Source organism: Lipophrys pholis, assembly GCF_963383615.2.
Source record: "Lipophrys pholis genome assembly, chromosome: 4".
NCBI lineage: Eukaryota > Metazoa > Chordata > Actinopteri > Blenniiformes > Blenniidae > Lipophrys > Lipophrys pholis.
Genome location: NC_137637.1, coordinates 17,639,813 through 17,658,268, shown reverse-complemented (window position 1 = coordinate 17,658,268; position 18,456 = coordinate 17,639,813). Strand labels below are relative to the sequence as shown.

The following is an 18,456-nucleotide window of genomic DNA, read 5'->3' as shown; positions in this document are numbered from 1 at the left end:
AAAATACTTATGAAGATGTCAAAATGCAAACACTGCCATCAACAACAAGAAAAATTGAGCAGCTGTTTTTGTAGCTGTGTTTTCTGCAGAGAAACCATCTGTGGCACGCATTCCTTCCGGCATCTTTTCCACTTCACGGCCACATACAACTTCAGGAAAAATGCCTCTTAGCAGTTTACTTACAGCAAGATTAAGTGATCCTTATGATGAGGTTAGCTGCTGCTGCTCTGTGTAAACACAGGACTCCAATTATTATTGGCTCTAGAAAAGCAAAGATCCCAAATATGAGGCAGCTGAGTGACACTCGCCTTGTATGGCCGATAGTTTGGACACTTGCAGTACGTTTAGGGTTTCTGTGCCGCACACATATAATTGTCTAACTTGTTTCCTGGTGTCACATCTGGCTTTGAATACCACGACGTCCTCCTTCACAGATGAATTGAATAGCGGGAAGTCAGGAAACGGCAGGTAATAAAAAAGGGAAAGAAAATCTCTCCCAGCTTCAAACGAATCCCCTGGTGAGATATTGTTTTAATGTACTCTGCTCTTTGTAGCCCTAATGTGGGCTTTGAAACTGTTTTGGCACCTGTCACAAATACGGATGGAATAGTTTCTCTCTCCAGAACACTTTTCCCTTCATCCCACTTCCTCTCCCAAAATACAACCTTTTCTCGCTCCTGCTTCCGTTTCTTTCCCAGAACTCCTCTTTATTCTGTCGAGGATATCAGTCTGAGGCTGCTTTCAAGAAACCAGCCTCATCATGCATTCTCATAGATGACTGGAAACCAGTGTTTTTTACTTCTGACTGTCCCTTCACAATAACAGACTTTTATTGTTTGAGTCAAAGGGCCAACATTCACATACACTAACAGAAACCTCTCTTTTTTTCTAACGAAGTCCCTCAATGCCTTTTATACGCTATTAATGAGAAAGCAAATGTTACTTACAATGATAAAAATACTTCATTCAGTAAATTAATACATTGAAATGTCACTTTGCTGACTGTATTGCCATGTATAGTGGTATAGTGGTTAGCCCAATCAACTCACATCGGCTGCTAGGACATAGGCGGACAGAACAGTAAGAAGTATTTAATAGTATTATTTTGCATAAAGTGATGGGACGAAAAGAAAATCAACTCGAAGAGTTTCAAAAGTCAACATTAAAATATTCAGTATCACCTTACAACTGGCTTATTAAAAAGTCCTAAAGCAAGGCTCAAACTTATTTTTTAATGACCTCTTTCACGTTTTCGCAGAATTGTCTCACTGCAAGAAATTATGATCATTAGTTCCTTATAAATGCCTGAATATGTTTCTCCTATGCACTGACGTGTCTTTCTATTTTGCCTTGTAAAAGGTTAAAGAAAAGTCTCAAAGATACAACTCGTCTTTTTTAAGTGGCCAAGTTTTGTTGTTGTTGTTATTGTTGTTTTAAGAAATAAACCTAAATTGTTGTTAACAGCTTGTCAAGTATTTTCAAGTGTATCCAGCATTTTAGATTGATGTAGAGACATAGACACCTCGGTGTTAATATACCAAGTATATCTGTCATATACGCTGCTTTTGTGATGTTATTGTTCATATGGTATTACTAAAGAGGGTGGACTGAGGTCAGAGGATGCCATGAGGAGAGATGACTGCCAGAGAAAACAACAAGCAGACAGCCGAGCTGACACAAAGTCGATAAATGGATGAATAAAACATTGGTTAGCTGTATGTAGCGTTGGCTACGGGCTATGCTAGCTTCTGACACGCTGAGTTCTCCAAGTTAGCCTGAACAGCGGGATGCAGAAACCTTTCTTTTTTTTTTCTCTCTCTCGTGGCAATGCGGACGATGCAAGCCCACAGCTTTTGACACTCGCATTCTTTTTTTTTTTACCAAGTCTTCAAAAGCCACAAGTGCAAATCAATCTCTCCTTTCTTCCCTGTCTCCCCCCTCGCTCTCACTCCCTTGCCCCCTTCCATCAATTTTCGAGTGTTGTCTGGGACTCCAGGCAGTTAATTAAGTAGGACATTGTCGGGAGGCTCGGGTACATGACGCGGATGAAGCTGGATGGATGGATGAATTAGGAGACGGGATGGATGGAGAGAGATCCAGGCATTTGTCCTTTACATATCCAGTCAAAAATGTATTTCCCTTCCACTTTTTGCTCTTTCTGTTTCATGTCTCTCCTTTTGATCCCTCTTCCTTTTCTCTCTCTGTTCTTTTCCCTGCATGAGCAGCTATCTTTACCCTTTGCTCTGTTCCCAATTAAATCAGCTTCCTCTGCCTTCTCTCTCGACATAGTTTCCTTTTCGCCTCTTCTTTTCTATCCCCTTTTCTCTCTTCCATCGTTCCCTCCTTTCAGACCATCCTTTTTTCCTCCACGCGCCATTCCTCCCCTCGTACACCCCCTCCTAGCTGATTATGCGTCAGGCCTTCTGTAGTCCGCTTCCTCCTCGCATGGTATTCCCCTCTCTCATTATGTGTTGTGCATGTGTTTGTGTGTGATCAGACACACAAGGCCAGGGCTAAGCAGGCTAATGAACAAACTCCGGCATTGTGTTCAGGCCCTGGGGACAGGCTGTAGCCTCTAATGTGCAACAGCTACAGCAAGAGGAGGAGAAAGAAAAATTCACTGACAGGGAGCCAGAGATCTGCTTTAAAGGAAGCGCTACGATCAGGATGGGAGCGTGCAAGGATGTGGTCACTGTTTTTCATTGCTATTCTCCATTTTTGACCTGTCAACACGAGCGTGTTGCGTTTAAAAGCAGCTCTTAGTCTTGGTCAGCGATTTGTGTCAAATCATGGTTTGAAGGCCGTTTTACCTTCACATTTAAAAAAAAACACGAATGTCTGGCTTTCGTTGTCTGCATACAGATGTCTTGTATTGTGAGTCACATCAAAGTGACTCCAGGTTGTAAGAAGTGTGATTTGCCAGCGGTGATCTAGTTTGTTATCCTTTTGGCTGAAACACAGGGTGGGTTCGTTCCACCCAAGCTTTAATTCATGTTGTATAAGATCTGTCACCCACCCCACTGCTCCTTTTTTTTTTTTTCCCCCCTCTCGCTCTCACATTCCCAGTGCTGACAAGTTCTGTGTCTCTGCCAAATTGTGGAATAAGCACTGAAATGACTTTATTTCTTCCAGCACATGCACAAATGCACATCGAGAGAAAAAAACTACATATGGCACACACTGTCCCATCGTATTGTTGTCTGTTTGATACATGCAAATGTATTTAATTAATCCAACTGCACACTGAGAAAACCATTCGTCTTACAAGAGGACACACCCTCCAGGGTTGTGCACTTCAGTGGCGTGAGCCAGTGGATGGGCTGTTTTTCAGATGATCTAAACAAGAATCAGCTCTGGCCAATATTATTCTCGCACGCACACACATACACACACAGTTCATGAGCTCATTACTCCAATCCACAGATGGACGTAATACACTGGTGTCAGTTTTCCTAACTTAACAATGCAGCACTGTTGTGATGCGAAGAGTTTTACTGGGTGGATAATACTCTATGAACTATGTATGAAAAGCTTTCGTGCTGAAATGATTCTGTGCAGCATTTAAATCTGGTGCAAGGCCAGTGGGAGTGTTGCACAAGCCTGCAACACATGCAAGCCATGCATCACAGCACAGCTCTTAAACTAGTGTGTGTTATAGCAAATCTGGCACAAAGTCAAATAGAGTATGTAACCCACGGCTTTCTCACTTTTCAGCTTTTAGCAGCAAACAAATGATATATTTCATCACCCCGTTTCTTATCTCTCTCTATTTGTGCTGTGTTTGCTCTGACTGCGTTGAACTATCTCAGTCGTTTTCCTCTATAAATGTCTCTTTTGGGGATAAAAGTTAAGTGTGTTTTTATTTCTTTCTCTTTTTTTTTCCCTCCACAGGATTGCCCCCAGATTCTGCCTTCAACTCAGATATATATCCCAGTCGGGGTGACTAAGCCAATCACACTGGCTGCCAAGAACCTGCCCCAGCCCCAATCTGGACAGAGGAACTACGAGTGCATGTTCCACATCCAGGGTGAGACCCACAGCGTGCCCGCACTGCGCTTCAACAGCACCTCCATCCAGTGCCAGAAAACAGCGGTGAGTAAGACGAGATACAACACGGGCATTTCAGGTAATCTATTCTGAGGGGAGGCAATTTTAGTGCTGTTAATGATGGAGAACGCAGCAGGTGTTGATGTGTTCTTGAGTCATTACAGACTAAAGGAAATATTACTGGAAAATGATGAATGCCTTCTTGTCTCAGGCACAGACACCATTAAAGCAACTGAAATGCCCTATTTTTATATATACCGGCACACAAATGAGTGCTTCAGATTTTGGAAAACCTAAAAGCATAATGATTCAGCACCATTAGTCTTGACCTAATCGATGCGACTAGGTAACTAAATCATGATCCTAGGGAGGACATTGACTCCTCCAGGGTTAAATAATGGCCTCCTACGACTAATGACCATTCTGGACACTAATATGGTCCTTGTCCTGATAGATCACTGTGTGCTACTTGGAACGCCGGCTGAGCCACTATCAGGATAAATGACCCAATGCTTTTATGCCACATTGAACTGATAGTTAGCAAATAGGTATTGACTGCAAGCGTTCACATTTGAATTAAGATGCAGATATATATTAAGCTTTTCCCTGTATACTGGTTTAAGTCATAAATGCAGCATCACAGGGGGAAGTGATCGTAACGGTCAGCCACGTCCGATTTTAAAGTTATGAGTGGAGGGTTCATGGTGCGTGCGGGATTAGAGTAACCGCGACCATTTTGTTTTGGGCAGAACTTTTTTTAATAAGAATTGCAGGATATGAAGGATTTGAAGGTAGTTTAGATATTTGTGTGTGGATCTATTACTGTTCTGTGCATTGAAGTGTGTGTGTGTGTGTGTGTGTGTGTGTGTGTGTGTGTGTGTGTGTGTGTGTGTGTGTGTGTGTGTGTGTGTGTGTACATACCTGTGTATGTGAGGCTTCAAACTAGCATGACAGATAAGAGGTAGCTGGCGTTGCGCTTCACTGAGGCTGAAAATGTGAAGAGGAAGTCTGTCTCTGAACCTAGTTGAGAGCGGATTGATCATGTTTACACCTCGACTCTATACCTCTCCCTCTCCCTTCCTCTATCAGCCTGTAGAGCTCATCTTTCTCTCTCCCCCATCCTACCTCCGTCTGTCATACTTTCCTCTTCCTGCCATCCCTTACTTTTCCTCACTCCATCTTCCCCTCCGTCTCGCATAAAGTTTACTTCTCCTGCTCCTGCTTTAGTCCTTGGCTTCTATTCTGGGATATGAGATGAGATGAAGACGGAGGTGTTGAAGCTGTCAGTACGAGTTACATGAAAGAAACATATATGACTGATGAACATGAAGTAGAAAGGTTAACAAGTCATTGTCACTAGCTTAATAAGCTTTGTCGCCTCACCACCTGTCAGCTTGCTTCTACTTCTTAAAAGTAACCTTGGTCAGATATACTTGGTTGATTTGTCTGGTCTTTTTAAGATACCTCAATATATGCACATAAAGTGGTTTCATATTGTTAGTACCTAGAACTTTTAGTTTTCGTTTACATTTTTTCCCCAATGTGGCCTGAGGAATATGCACACGTGCTGATAATGTAGTGAATGTAAGTGGGCTTCAACTCCAAAGTCAGTCAACAACAATGCCATACAAGCAATGTGGAGACCGGCATTCTAATTTGATGGAATGTGAATATGGAGGCTTATGGAGGAGGTTTAACTATCATCAACACCACTGGAAAAGGCCTTATATTCGATAAAAGAAGAAAAACATTCAGCAAGCAGCTGCAGAGTTATTGAAATGTCCAAGACAAACTAGTTTACGCCGTAGTCGTCATACAAATGGATATGTTCAGCCCTGCAAACCCCACTCCAAAGGTTTTGTAACATTTTGAAAGTAAGACTGACCAAGTTCTTTGCTTTGCTGGACTAATTAAGTTGATTTCACTTGCCTGCTTGGTATGTGCCGTACTGAAGCCATCTGGACATATAGTATATATATCTGCTAAAATGTGTATATTGTATAACAAAAAAGTATTTTGGATGTGAGAAGACCGTTACGGAATCTTAAGTGGCTAAAAAGAATCCAGAAGTTTGTGCAGCCACTTGTGACGTACTCTCTGACTCAATGTAAAGCTCACTTGGTAACCACCAAGACAGCGAGCACACTGTTTGATTGTATCTGTATCGACGGGCAGTATTCAGGTGTTGGCACACGCTGGGCAGTTGTTTGTGAAGGCAGGGCTAATTATCTGGTGATGGGGTTGTCTCTCCGTAGAGATGTCCGTTTATTGACTGTTTATTGTAGCTCCTGGGCCAGTGTTAATCAGCGGAGAGTCCAAGCCCCAGCCAAAAGCTGAATTCCTCCGTTTGATGTGACGTCCACAAAGAAGACATGCTAGCAGTAATTAGCCTTGTGCTGTCAGCACTTAGCGCTTGTTAGCAATTAGCAGTGGCGACTTGACTGCGTGGTCAGATATTGATGCAGCGCGTGCGTTCCGTCTGCATACATCCATATTTAGATTCAGTGGGTGGGGGGAAGGAAAAAAAAAAAAAAAAAGGTGCCAGCTGCATGAACTTGCCGCTAAGGCATAATTCATGCAGGCTCGAGATTATGAGTTTAATTATGTGTCATGAATTATTAGTATGAGCGTTCTTATTATAGCTGAGGAGCCATATTTCATCGGAATGAGGGTCTTAAATATTAGTTTATCCGTTTATAGATCTTCATAGCTCCACTTTTTTACATGCGCCCCACTGTGTTTGTTCTTACTTTGACAGTGTTGAGCAGCAACTCAATGAATCATGCATGACACCGCAGAGGAAATAGACTTCATCAGTTATGCTGTGTACACACTGCTGCTTCAGTTTGTAGGCGCACATCTACTGGGATGGGGGTTAATCATTGCCTGTGCGTGTGCACACATGTGCATCCTTCGATATGCCTTAGGCTACGGATCCAAGGGTGTGCACGTGTGTGTTTGGAGGTGTAACGGTTCTATTAGGCCACTCTGGAAAGACTGTTTGGCGGGGGGTATTAGGGTTGCTAATCAATGGGATAAACACAAGGGTGCTAATCCACAGTTTAGCCTTGTGTTTGAGACACATGAGTGTCTCTCGAAAGAGTGTGTCAAACTCACACATATTACTTAGAAGAAAGGTGAATAGAAGGGCAGCGACTGTGTGGAATTCCTTATGACCTGAAATAGACGGAATGAAGGGGGAAAAAAAAAACATAGACTAATTATGTGAGGGTAGAAAAGTGGGGTAAATGCATTGAAGTTGGAGGTGGGAGGAGGTGGAAAAGGAAGTGATACTAGAGAGCAGTGGAAGAATGAAGATGAGAGAAGGAAACAGACTAGGGAAATTAGAGCATAGTAGACGATTTCAGGTGAGATGAATGGAGAAAAGTGAGAGGGAGAGTGGTATTGAAAAGAACAATAGAGGAAGGGGATAAGGTTAGAGAGAAAATGGACTCAAAGGTCTCTCCTGAGGCCAAAACTCATTCCACTTCCTTTCATACAAGATTGTCAGACTATTCAAAAGAAGCTGGTTATCCACAGGATATTCATGACATACACAGTCAGATCGTGTTTAAACTTCAGTTTCCCATACTGCACTGCTCTTACAGCAATCATAATAACGCAATACATATACATGGTATCCTCTAACAGGAGCTTGTCAATAAACTACAGTATAAATGACACATATGATATATGATAGTGTAACTTCAGCCCCATGCTAACCTCCTTGAGCATCGACTATCCATATGTGTTCATGGGAGAAAATATTGGCGCTTTGGTATTTCTGTATAAAGTTACTGTACATGCCAACTGATCCCGAAGGGGAAAAGAAGAAGCGTATCCGTATACCGGAGAAAGAATGCACTATTGAAAAAGAGCTCTGCTGTAGCAAGCAGAGACATGAAACAAGCAAACCACTTTATGTTTGAGGTGTTGAGACTTTAAGAGAATCACATGCAGAAGACTTTAAAAACTGCTCATAGCTCTAAATTCTGCTGTGTTGAGTCTTCATAAAGTTTTTTTTCCTATGAAAGAAACGGTTGGTCACACACTTCGCGTTCTCACTCGGGTACTTAGCCAAACATAAATCCACATTTTTGGAACCTGTGAAAGTTGATGAAATGGCAGATTGTCTGAGGTCCTTCAGCTCGTTAATTGGAGAAAAACGCTGATCATTTTGTTGGAAGATAGAGAAAAAGAAGGCTCTCCTTCACAATACTCGGTGCCAAACAAGCCCACATTACCACTGACACATACTAAGCCATCCGCTCGGCCTTATGGTAGCAGTTAACTCCGGTCAGTAGTGACCAAAACAGCAAGCTGGTGTCTGCATCCGGTATTCTGACCTGGCCGAAGCAGCCTCCTGGAGTGTGAAGTCCAGTCCGAGGCAGTGTGATGAAGTTCAAAAGGCCAGTCGGGATGCCGATTTTGTGGGCTGGAAAGTTGTGCTCTGACGGCCGGAGGGGTCGCGGACGGGGACAAAAACAAACACGCACAATGTTTCCGCACATGAGATGACCACACTCTCGAGTCTCAGAGGCTGACGGAGCACAGCTGGACGTCATTTGGAGGCCGATGGCCGAGCGAAAAGACTCTTAAGTTCCTTTATCCATTTATACTCCTATGTCTCCATTTCCCTACCCTCTCCACCCTCTTTATCCTTCTTTCTTGTTTCTCCCTGGAGGCCAGGAACGAGAGGACAGATAATATCAGCGTGGGCCTTACACCATTACCTTCTGTCTGATAAACCCCATGGCCACTCCATCACCCTCTTTCTCCGACTCCGTCACCAGCGAGGAGGGGGGAAAAAAAGCAGACATGGGGGCATGAGGAGAAAATCTAGTTTGGGATAGGATGTGTGTGTCCATGTCCTCTTCCTGTGTGTGTGTGTGTGCAGAGAGCAGCTGTTTGTTAAAGTAGCGATGCGGAGTATCAGGGGTCCTGATGGCATCCAATTAAGGGAGATAAAATGATGATGAATTGCAGTCGGGCAGCGGAGACCAAGCACGCAGAAGCGCTGGTCTCTGTGTGCATATACGCTCTCCGACACACATACGGGAAGACGGCGGCAGAAAAAGAAAGCAGCCGTACAGATTTGGAGAAGATAGCGCTGAGGGGAAAGGAAGAAGATGAGCGGGGTGAGAAAAAAGGGACAGGAAGGTTTGGGAGTTTTTGAAGCGAGGCGGCGTCGCAAAAGAAAAACGCAATCAGATTTTAGTGAGTGGCAAACTTCCAGAGGAGACGACAAATAATCCGCTGGCTTCCGATGGGAAATGACAAAAGGATAGCAGACAAGAAAAATGGATGAATAAATGAATAGATGGGTAGCCTGAGCAAACAGAGGTCTAGAGGAGAGGCCAAACATGTCTGCAGGGAAAGAAGTTAATGAAAACCACACTGGGCTAATAGTGTCACACACCCTCCGAAGTGTGTGTTTGGAAAAAGATGAAGTGTGCAGGACTGGGACAAACATACTTTTTCAAAAGACTTTCTGGAGTTCTACCCAATATCTGGATATATATACATAACCAACTGTAAAAACTGACGAATCAGCATTGTTTTAAGTACATGGCAGGCACATAAATTCACTTTTTGCGGAGTGCTAAAGATGGCGGAGTGACGAGGCTAATGAGGGCCTCGGTGCTGGTCGGTGGAGGGTTTGGGTGCAGCGGAGCATGGTACAGCCTGGCCTGGCATGGCCCAGCTCAGCTTAATGAGATATAAACACCAGACCTGCCACTGCATTCAGCCACAGTGCACACTGATACTGTTTTAATTGGCTCGTAGACACAAACTTGTGTGTGTGTCTGTGTGATTGTGTGTGTCGTCTGGGATTGAAAGAGCAGAAGGAATTCATGTGTGCAGATCTGCAGACTAAAAACTGCTGATTGTAGCGTTGTCATGGGACACTTGACTAATGGAGATTTAATTTCTGACCAACGCTTTGTTTGAAGCTGTGCATGTATTAAAAATGTGACCCTACGGTTTGGTGTGTGGGATAACTTATTTATGTTGTGTAACAGTAATGATTCAGAATTTTGACAATCCGTGCTCGCATGTAGTTTACACTGAGCGATCCATTTCCCATTGAAAATATTAAACAAAGTAAATGTGAGACATATTTACCTCCATGTAAAGTGCATTTCTCTTCCCCCTCCCACTCATGTACCCATGTCTTGTCTTTCCCTTCACTTCTTCCCCCCCTGCTTCCTCCTCCTTTCTGCCCCATCATTGGTTCGCAGCTTCTCGTCTTCTCTGACAGGTGAAGAGCAGAGCTCCCACACTGCTGTTCCGGATAAATAAGAATTAATCGCTGCACAGCTATCTGCATATGCCAACTTCTCCACCCCTCTTTCATTATCTATTTCTCATTTCTCGCTCTTGCGCTGCATCTCCAGCGATTTGTAACCTTTACTCTACATATTTTTTCGTCTCGTAGCAGTGCTGCACTTTCTGCTTCTGGAGGATGATTTGAAGTGACAATGAAGCAGCAGACGTGATTGTTCCAACGAGCTTCTCCCACTATCAGTTTTAGTGAGAGGAAAAACAAAGTGGCGCTCACCTCTATTCCTCTTTTGGACCGTTTTTGAGGTTGTTTTAGCGTCGGTACATTAGGGCAAAGTCATGTCAAGACACCACGTTAGGGCACTCAACATAAATTTGGGTTTATCTGATGTAACTGAGGGAGTGAGAACTTTTTATCGCTATATACGCAGATCAAAGCACGGAAGGATGAGCCACCCCCAACAGAACTCGGACCCACATTTCAACCCCCAACAATTTTACCAAGATTTCAATGTTCAAAATTTCACATAACTTTATTCATCCCCTAAGGGAAATTTAAAAACAGCACACTGAGTAGTTCATACGAGGCATCAAAAAAACCCACAAAACCTTCAAAACACCAAAAAAAGATCTTTGTGCCTATTTGTTTTGATCATGACTTCTCAACAATTGAATGACAAAATATTGCTGGGAAAAGGCAGCTCTTTGACTCATTAGTCCATAAAACCACTGCTCTAAATAAATAGAGCAGCGCAGTCGGTCGAGCCCATCACCCAAACGTGCCGGGCGTATAGACGTCAGAGTCACTGTGAATTGGTCTTCCCTCGATGTGGCTTTGGGAATGCAAATTCATCTATTAGATTAAGTTGAAAATCCTTTTTTACACAGGAATGTGCGCTGGAGTGGTGTAACAAAAGCACATTTTTATATTTAACTGTGAGTCAAGTAAAGGGTGAGTTATTGGCACTGCGGCGGGCCACTTCTACCTCTCAGGGGTAAAACAATTAACAGAAGCAGCGGGGGGGGGGGGGGGGGGGTGTTACTCCAGGTCTCTGGTCCTGATGTGCTGGCCAACACAGTTTCTGTTCCTTCACGACATCCAATGCTGTTTCAGATACAAGACCTGACCGAACTAGCAATATTTAAGTATGAAATCAGATCAGAAATAGAGAAATGTTTAATTGGCCACGTCTTTATGGCAACTGTGGCATAACTTTTAATGAAATAAAGACATTTAAGCTGCTAAAAGTAGCAACAATAGGGCGATTTGGCTGGCGGGACCCCTAAAAGTGTTGCAAAGATATTATAAAAGTTGTTTTGTTTTGCTGTAAGACTTAAAGAATAGGAAGAGTGAGTTCATATTGGTGTCCCAACTCCGTTCTTTTAATGATTGCACTCCAGTTACATCACAAATAGAGAAACCAATGTTTTTTTCAGCGATAGTAATGTATTGTGGTGAGCGAAATGTGAAATATGTCACAAGGTGATTAGATATGTGCTATATGGAACAGCACGGGACTTAACGAGGAAAGAATGGCATTAAGTTGAGCCAGGAGAAAAAAGAATGACGACATTGACAATGTGGACATTTCTGCAAACTACCAAAACTCAGCCTTTTGTCCAGGGAGATGTGTAGTAAGCTTACGCTCGCCTAATGGCAATGGCAGCATTATTTTTTCCCTCAAGCCAGCATTTTTCTCCTCTTCCCCTTTCTTCCAACAATGAAGAAAGTATGTGTGCAGCCATGTATGCACGTACTTGTGTGTGTGTGTGTGTGTGTTTGTATCCGTGTCTGTGCAAGAGATAAGCTGGGTAACTGGGTCCGGCCATGCTGCAATCCTGTTAGCATTAGCGATTAGCACTGACTAACAGGGCCCTATTATGAGCTGGGGCTGATTCCACGTCGCCTGACCTCACACACTACACACTACACACACACACACTCACTCACTAAGCCAAAGGAAGGATTACTACTTGATCCTTGATTAGGAAGCCATATCTGGCTGGAAGTTGTGTGTGCCTGTGTGTGTGTATACATTCAGACCCGGACACACACACACACACACACACACACACACACACACACACACACACACACACACACACACACACACACACACACACACACACACACACACACACACACACACTATATGCTGAGACTGGTGAGACATGTCTCACATGAAGTGTGTAGTTAGTTTCCTCCTGTGCTCTTCTAGTGTGTCATATTTTACAACTAGAATGATGGCGATTGAACTTTTTGACCGGTGCCTAATTGCCCTCAGAGACATGAGGAGTTGTAGAATGTAAACATTCCCCTCTCAGATACAGACTTGCCTTAAGTATGTTTGATTACTTTTAGCCATGTGGCTTCGACACACCTTCAAAATGAGAAATTATTCAGCCATGACCCTCTCAGAAGGTACCACATGTTTCTTCATACCTGCCATCTCTTCCTGTCTCCCCAGTTTTCAGTGACAAAGGTCTCCCTGGCAATTCTCCGGGAGTTTGCAGAGACCTTTGTATTTGTCTTTTTTTCAGTTTTATTGTTGTCCTTTTTAACTCTTTCACGCGACATTCCTACACTTGACAAAGCTAGAAGCACAGTCTCATTTCATCCAGTTTCCATACCAGAAAAGGTCACTGGACCAGGTGCTAGTCTACCACGCCAACACAGAGATATGGACAACCACATTCAATCTGGTCTGAACATTACATTTCATATGCTGACTTCACATTGATAAATAAACCAGTTTATAGTCCAGTGACCACTCGCATGTCTTTGCATCAGAGACTTTCAACATGGGATTTGCCACTATCGCATTTCATTTTCCAATTAAAGTCACAGAATATAGAACATTGTGATTTTGTCCCACCGTTTACATTACTCTCTCCCCTTTACACATGCAAATCCTGACCTTTTCCCGAGTAACCTGCTTAATGTTTGCATTTTCATATTGGATTCTGCTGTGTAGCGAGTACAAGTGCATATTCCCTCAAAAGGGTATTGTGCAACAGTGCTGGTTCAGTATGAAAGTTTAATAAGCCTCTGGTGCAATGAGAGGAGATGAGCTTTGGATCATAGCCTAACATTTCTTGCTCCCCCCCCCCATTCTCTGCTGCCCATTAAACACATGTACACATACGGACACACCACTCCGTAACTAAATATTCATGCTTTCGTGAAGCGAGGGTACATAATCGTGTGTATTTCCATTCTCTAACCCCCCCCCCCCCCCCCCCCGACGATGGATTTACAAACACAAACATACAGTACCTGTGACATATACTAGTGGGCAGACAGCGTTATTCTTTGATCTCTTGGGACAGTCATACGTGTGTGCATTGGTTGTGTGTGTAGGGGAGCACACTGGACCTGCTGAAAAGCTTGTTTTAAGTAATGCTGTTTATTGGTGCCAGTGATTTGAAAATGTTGGCTTTGCCTGCCTGTGCTGACTTTCATCCAATACTGAAGGACTTTTTTCTCCCCCTCCTATTAATGAATTAGCTAGGGGCACAAAAAGTACCTAGAACAGTGTAACTAAATTATGGCTTTTATTTGTTTTGGACACGTTGAACGATTCCATTAATGTCTTAGTCTCTGGACATAAAACTGTTCAAATGTGAATATTGTTTTTCCATCTTTTCCTTCACGTGCACCCGGCTCACCTGGGCTCTCCTGAGTTTCCCAGTGGGCAGATGCTGGCTGGTTTGGCCTGTGCTCCTGCGAAAGGCCATGAAAATGTTTGATGTGAGCCAGCACGGTGTTTTTGATTCCCTCCTTCTGGCCAACTAAAACAATTAAAAACCCACTCTCCTTAATGTGAAGCCATTTCAGTTGCCGTTTGTGTGAAATTGAACTTGATAGAACTTTATTGCTGCTGTTTTGCTATGAACCACTTAGGTTTTCAACCACAACATCATATAGTGTTGTTGTTTTGGTTTTTTTGAGACAATTGTATGAAACCCACCTGCTGCTTAGCTCACCCAAGACTGATTGTATTGAACACAGTTGCCAAGTCGTAACTATTGACCAGTTGCCAAATATGAAGCTGCCTGCAGCTGGATTCCTCCCTTCCTCCTCGCCCTCTGTTTCTGCGTCTGCCACACGCACCATCTTTGTTACACTTGCTTCTCTGGCCTTTCACTGTCACTTTTATCTCAGATTTCTCATCCGTTTCCCCTCTCATGTTTTCCCCTTATCTTTTCTAGTGCCATTGTTATTTGCTTTCTCTCCATATCTTCTCTACATCCCTGTACACCTCCTCTTCTCATACTCCTTTGCTCTCCGCCTCCATTGTCTTACATGCATATACACACTCATGTGTGTTCTCTCCATCTTTCCGCCACTGAAGGGTTGTTGTTCCCAAGCAAACTGGGTGGTCTGGTGATGGTGACGAAAGAAGGAAGTCCATGTCCTCGCCCTTGCAGAGAGAGAAAAACTACTTGACGTCCAATCAATTTGTTTTATCGTTCTTGTGTTTGCATGTGTTTCTCTGAGTCCTATTTTATCTCCTGTGTAGAGTTGTGCCGGCATCCTTGTTTGGAAGCTGTACCGCATGCAGGACCACATATTTATAATCCAGCATGCGCATGTGTTTCACAGGAAATGTTTGGTATATGCGATAAAGGAATCTGCTTCATATTTCCTTGTTTGACTGTGGGGCGCTTTAGAGGGATTGAGGCAGAGGAGAGAAAGTCATGCAGGCGATTGATGGGGGAAGAGGTTTGTAAAGAGGTGTGGAGAAGGAATAATGAGAGGAAAAGCGAGAGAGAGAGAGAGAGAGAGGGGAAGGGAAAAGAAGCGGGAAAGAAGGAGAGGCAGTGGAATGTGTGAAAAGACCAAGGCAGACATGTCAGAGAACAAATTGAAAATGCCAATTTCACTTTAGCCCCCACCGGCTCAGGCGCTTAGAGTCCGGGGCCGGGCTTCTTATTCCATGTGTAAATGAATGGTGTCCACAGAATAACACGCAATCACCTCTCTCTATCCATCTTGCCCTCGCTCTTTCTCCTTCACCCTTGAAGCTATATTATCTGCTCTTTTCTCACCATTGTTTCACTGCACCCCTGCTCTCCCGATCAACTCTTCCACAACATGTTCCTGTCTTGTAAAAATCGTTTTGTCATTTTATATCCTAACATCATGTTGACCTCCCTCTTCACTGGTTGGATTTCCCAGCATACCCACCCACTTCTCTTACCCTTTCTGATTATGACCCATCTTCTCTGTCTCAGCTCTAAATCCATTTCTTATGTAAGATTTAGTGACAATGCTGTGCGACACCTGTAAATGGAGTGGAAAGGGTCTTTTGGTGGCTTTTTTTTTCAACCAAATCACTGAGTGATTCCAGGCTGCTGAATAAAATAACATGTCGAAATATGCTTATGAACACATTTAGAAAGAATGTTCCCTTAAAGTGGGCTCTGAGAGAAAGGCTGCATAGAGATGTCTTTCTTTATTTAGTATATCAGCATCTCTGCCTTCGGGCCCACTAAATGTAAATCATCCAATCACAAAAGTGAAGAAAGAATTAATCAGCCCTTCATTGTGACATTGCTGTGTCCTCTCATTTTCTTATCTTTGCTATGCACATTTCTTGCTGCTTTACCCCCTCAAATACATTCAAATTCACTATTATTGTAGATGTCAAGATAAATCTCACAGTGTCTCACTGGAGTGGGCGATACCATAGAGTGGCAAAGTTGTCACTAGATCCAATCTGAGAGGGCCTCACAGCTCCGGGCGTCGAGGCTTTCACATTGGATATTATCACCACTTCACTCGAGGAGAATAGTCCTGCTATCTGCCACCCCGAGGCCTCCGAAGATAGTGACCATACCAGTGGACGGGGGAGCCTGACTGGGCACCAGTTGACTGGCTGAGGCGTTAGGTCATATCTAAAGCTGCAACAGGCGTCATGCTCACGGCACTCAGAAGATCTGTTGCTCTCTGGCGTCTGTTTTATGTTGTATGAAAGGCACCTAATGAATAGTTAATGACATAAAGCTTCTCAGATTGGGATGTGATCTCCTTTGTGAGTGTTTTCAGATGACGGCGTGTTTACCTCGGCACGTGGCTGCTCTGGGTGCTAGAATCGGGCGATCCAGGAGGTGGCGCAGCTTCTGAAAGGGCATTTTATTTGCTGGTGATAATCGTCTGTGATAATTCATTTGTTCAGAGGTCGTGAAAGATCTCCGCAGAAGCTCTCTTTCCCTCTTGCTTTGTTCTACCCTTGCAGTTAGCGCACCGCCACCACGTCGCTGCTTTTGAAGCTTGTTGTCTCATTTAAAGCAATTCCATAAAACTGATTATGCCAGCGACGAGTCAATTACATTTCAGCTCTTATTAGTTCAGGATGCAAAAATGAAATTAGATGAGAATATTATTGTTGGAGATATATTAAGCTTTTCATTCATCACGAGAATGGAATGAGTCATACAGTGATGGGGATTCCAATCTCTTAATCAACTCTGCGCTCTGCCAGGCAGCGGCGGATGTGCTGTGTGTAAAAATCACAATATAGCCTGTCTCTCATCATTCATTTTTATGGTCCTTCAGCTGTGTGAGCACTGCGGGGTATGACTTTACTTTACTCCCAGCCACTAGCTGAATTGGGTCTACTCTTGCTCTTGGCATTATATATATATATATAAATTCTTTTTTTTTTCTTTTACTTTTTTCATTGTTTTATTGAATGAGTGAATGTCCTATGGTGATTAATAGATGGTGATAAAGACTCATCGTGCCATTGCTGTTGTTTTATGCTTCAGTACACCTACGAGGGCAATGACATCAGCGACCTGCCAGTTGACCTGTCCGTGGTTTGGAATGGAAACTTTGTCATCGACAACCCCTTCAACATTAAAGGTGAGCAATGTGTGCGCATGCCCGTTACATAAACGACACGTTTATGTTGTCCCAGTTGAGTTTTTCTGGGGCCGAGTGCGGTGCGGCTGTGCAGCCTGTGCAGCCTGTGCAGCCTGTGCAGCCTGTGCAGCCTGTGCAGCCTGTGCAGCCTGTGCAGCCTGTGCAGCCTGTGCAGCCTGTGCAGCCTGTGCAGCCTGTGCAGCCTGTGCAGCCTGTGCTGGGGTGAAGGCCAAACTAAACCAGCTGCTCTAAGAGCAACTATCCACAATACACATTATTCTTTCAAGATGTTTGCTGTGTTCAGTCAACCGTTTCAACCGTGATGCTCCCCATTTCTAGTAGTCATGGGAACATGATGGTCCATCCTGTTAATTTATTCATCACCAGATGACCACTCACAGGTGTTGAAGCACCATCATCATCCTCATATCTTTTAAGAATAACTTGAGAAGGACAGCACTCCCAAGTGGCCCCAAATAGTTATTTCAATATCTATATCATCTCTTGAGCCTTTGAAATGAGAAACATTTCCAGAGCTTGGTCATATTGTCACTTTGTGGTGAGCGTTGCCATGGATGACGGGATATTTTTTTGGGAGACAGACTGACCCTTTATGAAATCACAATTCTACAAATATTGAAGCAACATGCATAAATATCTAATGATTTCCATGTTTCATAAATCCTCATATTGATCACAATGGAGCATTTTGTTACCCATGAGCTCAGTAACATTGCTGCATTGTAAAAAGAGCATTTTAGAGAGACGCAGTCGATGTTGGACGGCTGGTGAGCTAAAGGTCCTCGGGGAACATTCAGAAAGAACGTGATCTGTACTGGAAACCACTGCATGGACTCAAGAACCCTTTCAGAAATCACTGTCCGTGATGACAATTTTCTGCTCAATCCAATAATAAGTAAAGACTTTATCATCCAAAGCCACACGTGAACACATCCTGAAGAACACACCTATCATCTAGAAACCCAAATATATTTGAAATCCAAAAAAAGCTGTTCTGTGATCAGATTATTCAACATTTGAAATTCTTTTGAGGAAACAATGAATCCTGAAGGAGTAAATGATAAGAAATTAGAATAAAATAAAAAAGAGCCTTCATGGCTGATGTTACAGAGTTGCATTAGATCGTCTGACAAATCTGAAAGGGCATCATCAGTGCTGAGAAATAAATCTGCTTCAAGATGTTTACATGCCGTTTTAACGATAGGAAGAGATGAAGCACGATGGTGAACATT

General features: G+C 43.3%; 1 protein-coding gene across 1 annotated transcript in view; it reads left to right on the top strand.

Moving 5' to 3' along the window:
* Positions 1-18,456, top strand: part of plxna1b (plexin A1b) — a 197,248-nt gene that overhangs the window by 132,493 nt on the left and 46,299 nt on the right. Inside the window, exons 10-11 of the mRNA XM_080461568.1 lie at positions 3,892-4,092; positions 17,107-17,203. Coding sequence (XP_080317694.1) covers positions 3,892-4,092; positions 17,107-17,203 — 298 coding nt within the window. The remainder of the gene's footprint in view (positions 1-3,891; positions 4,093-17,106; positions 17,204-18,456) is intronic.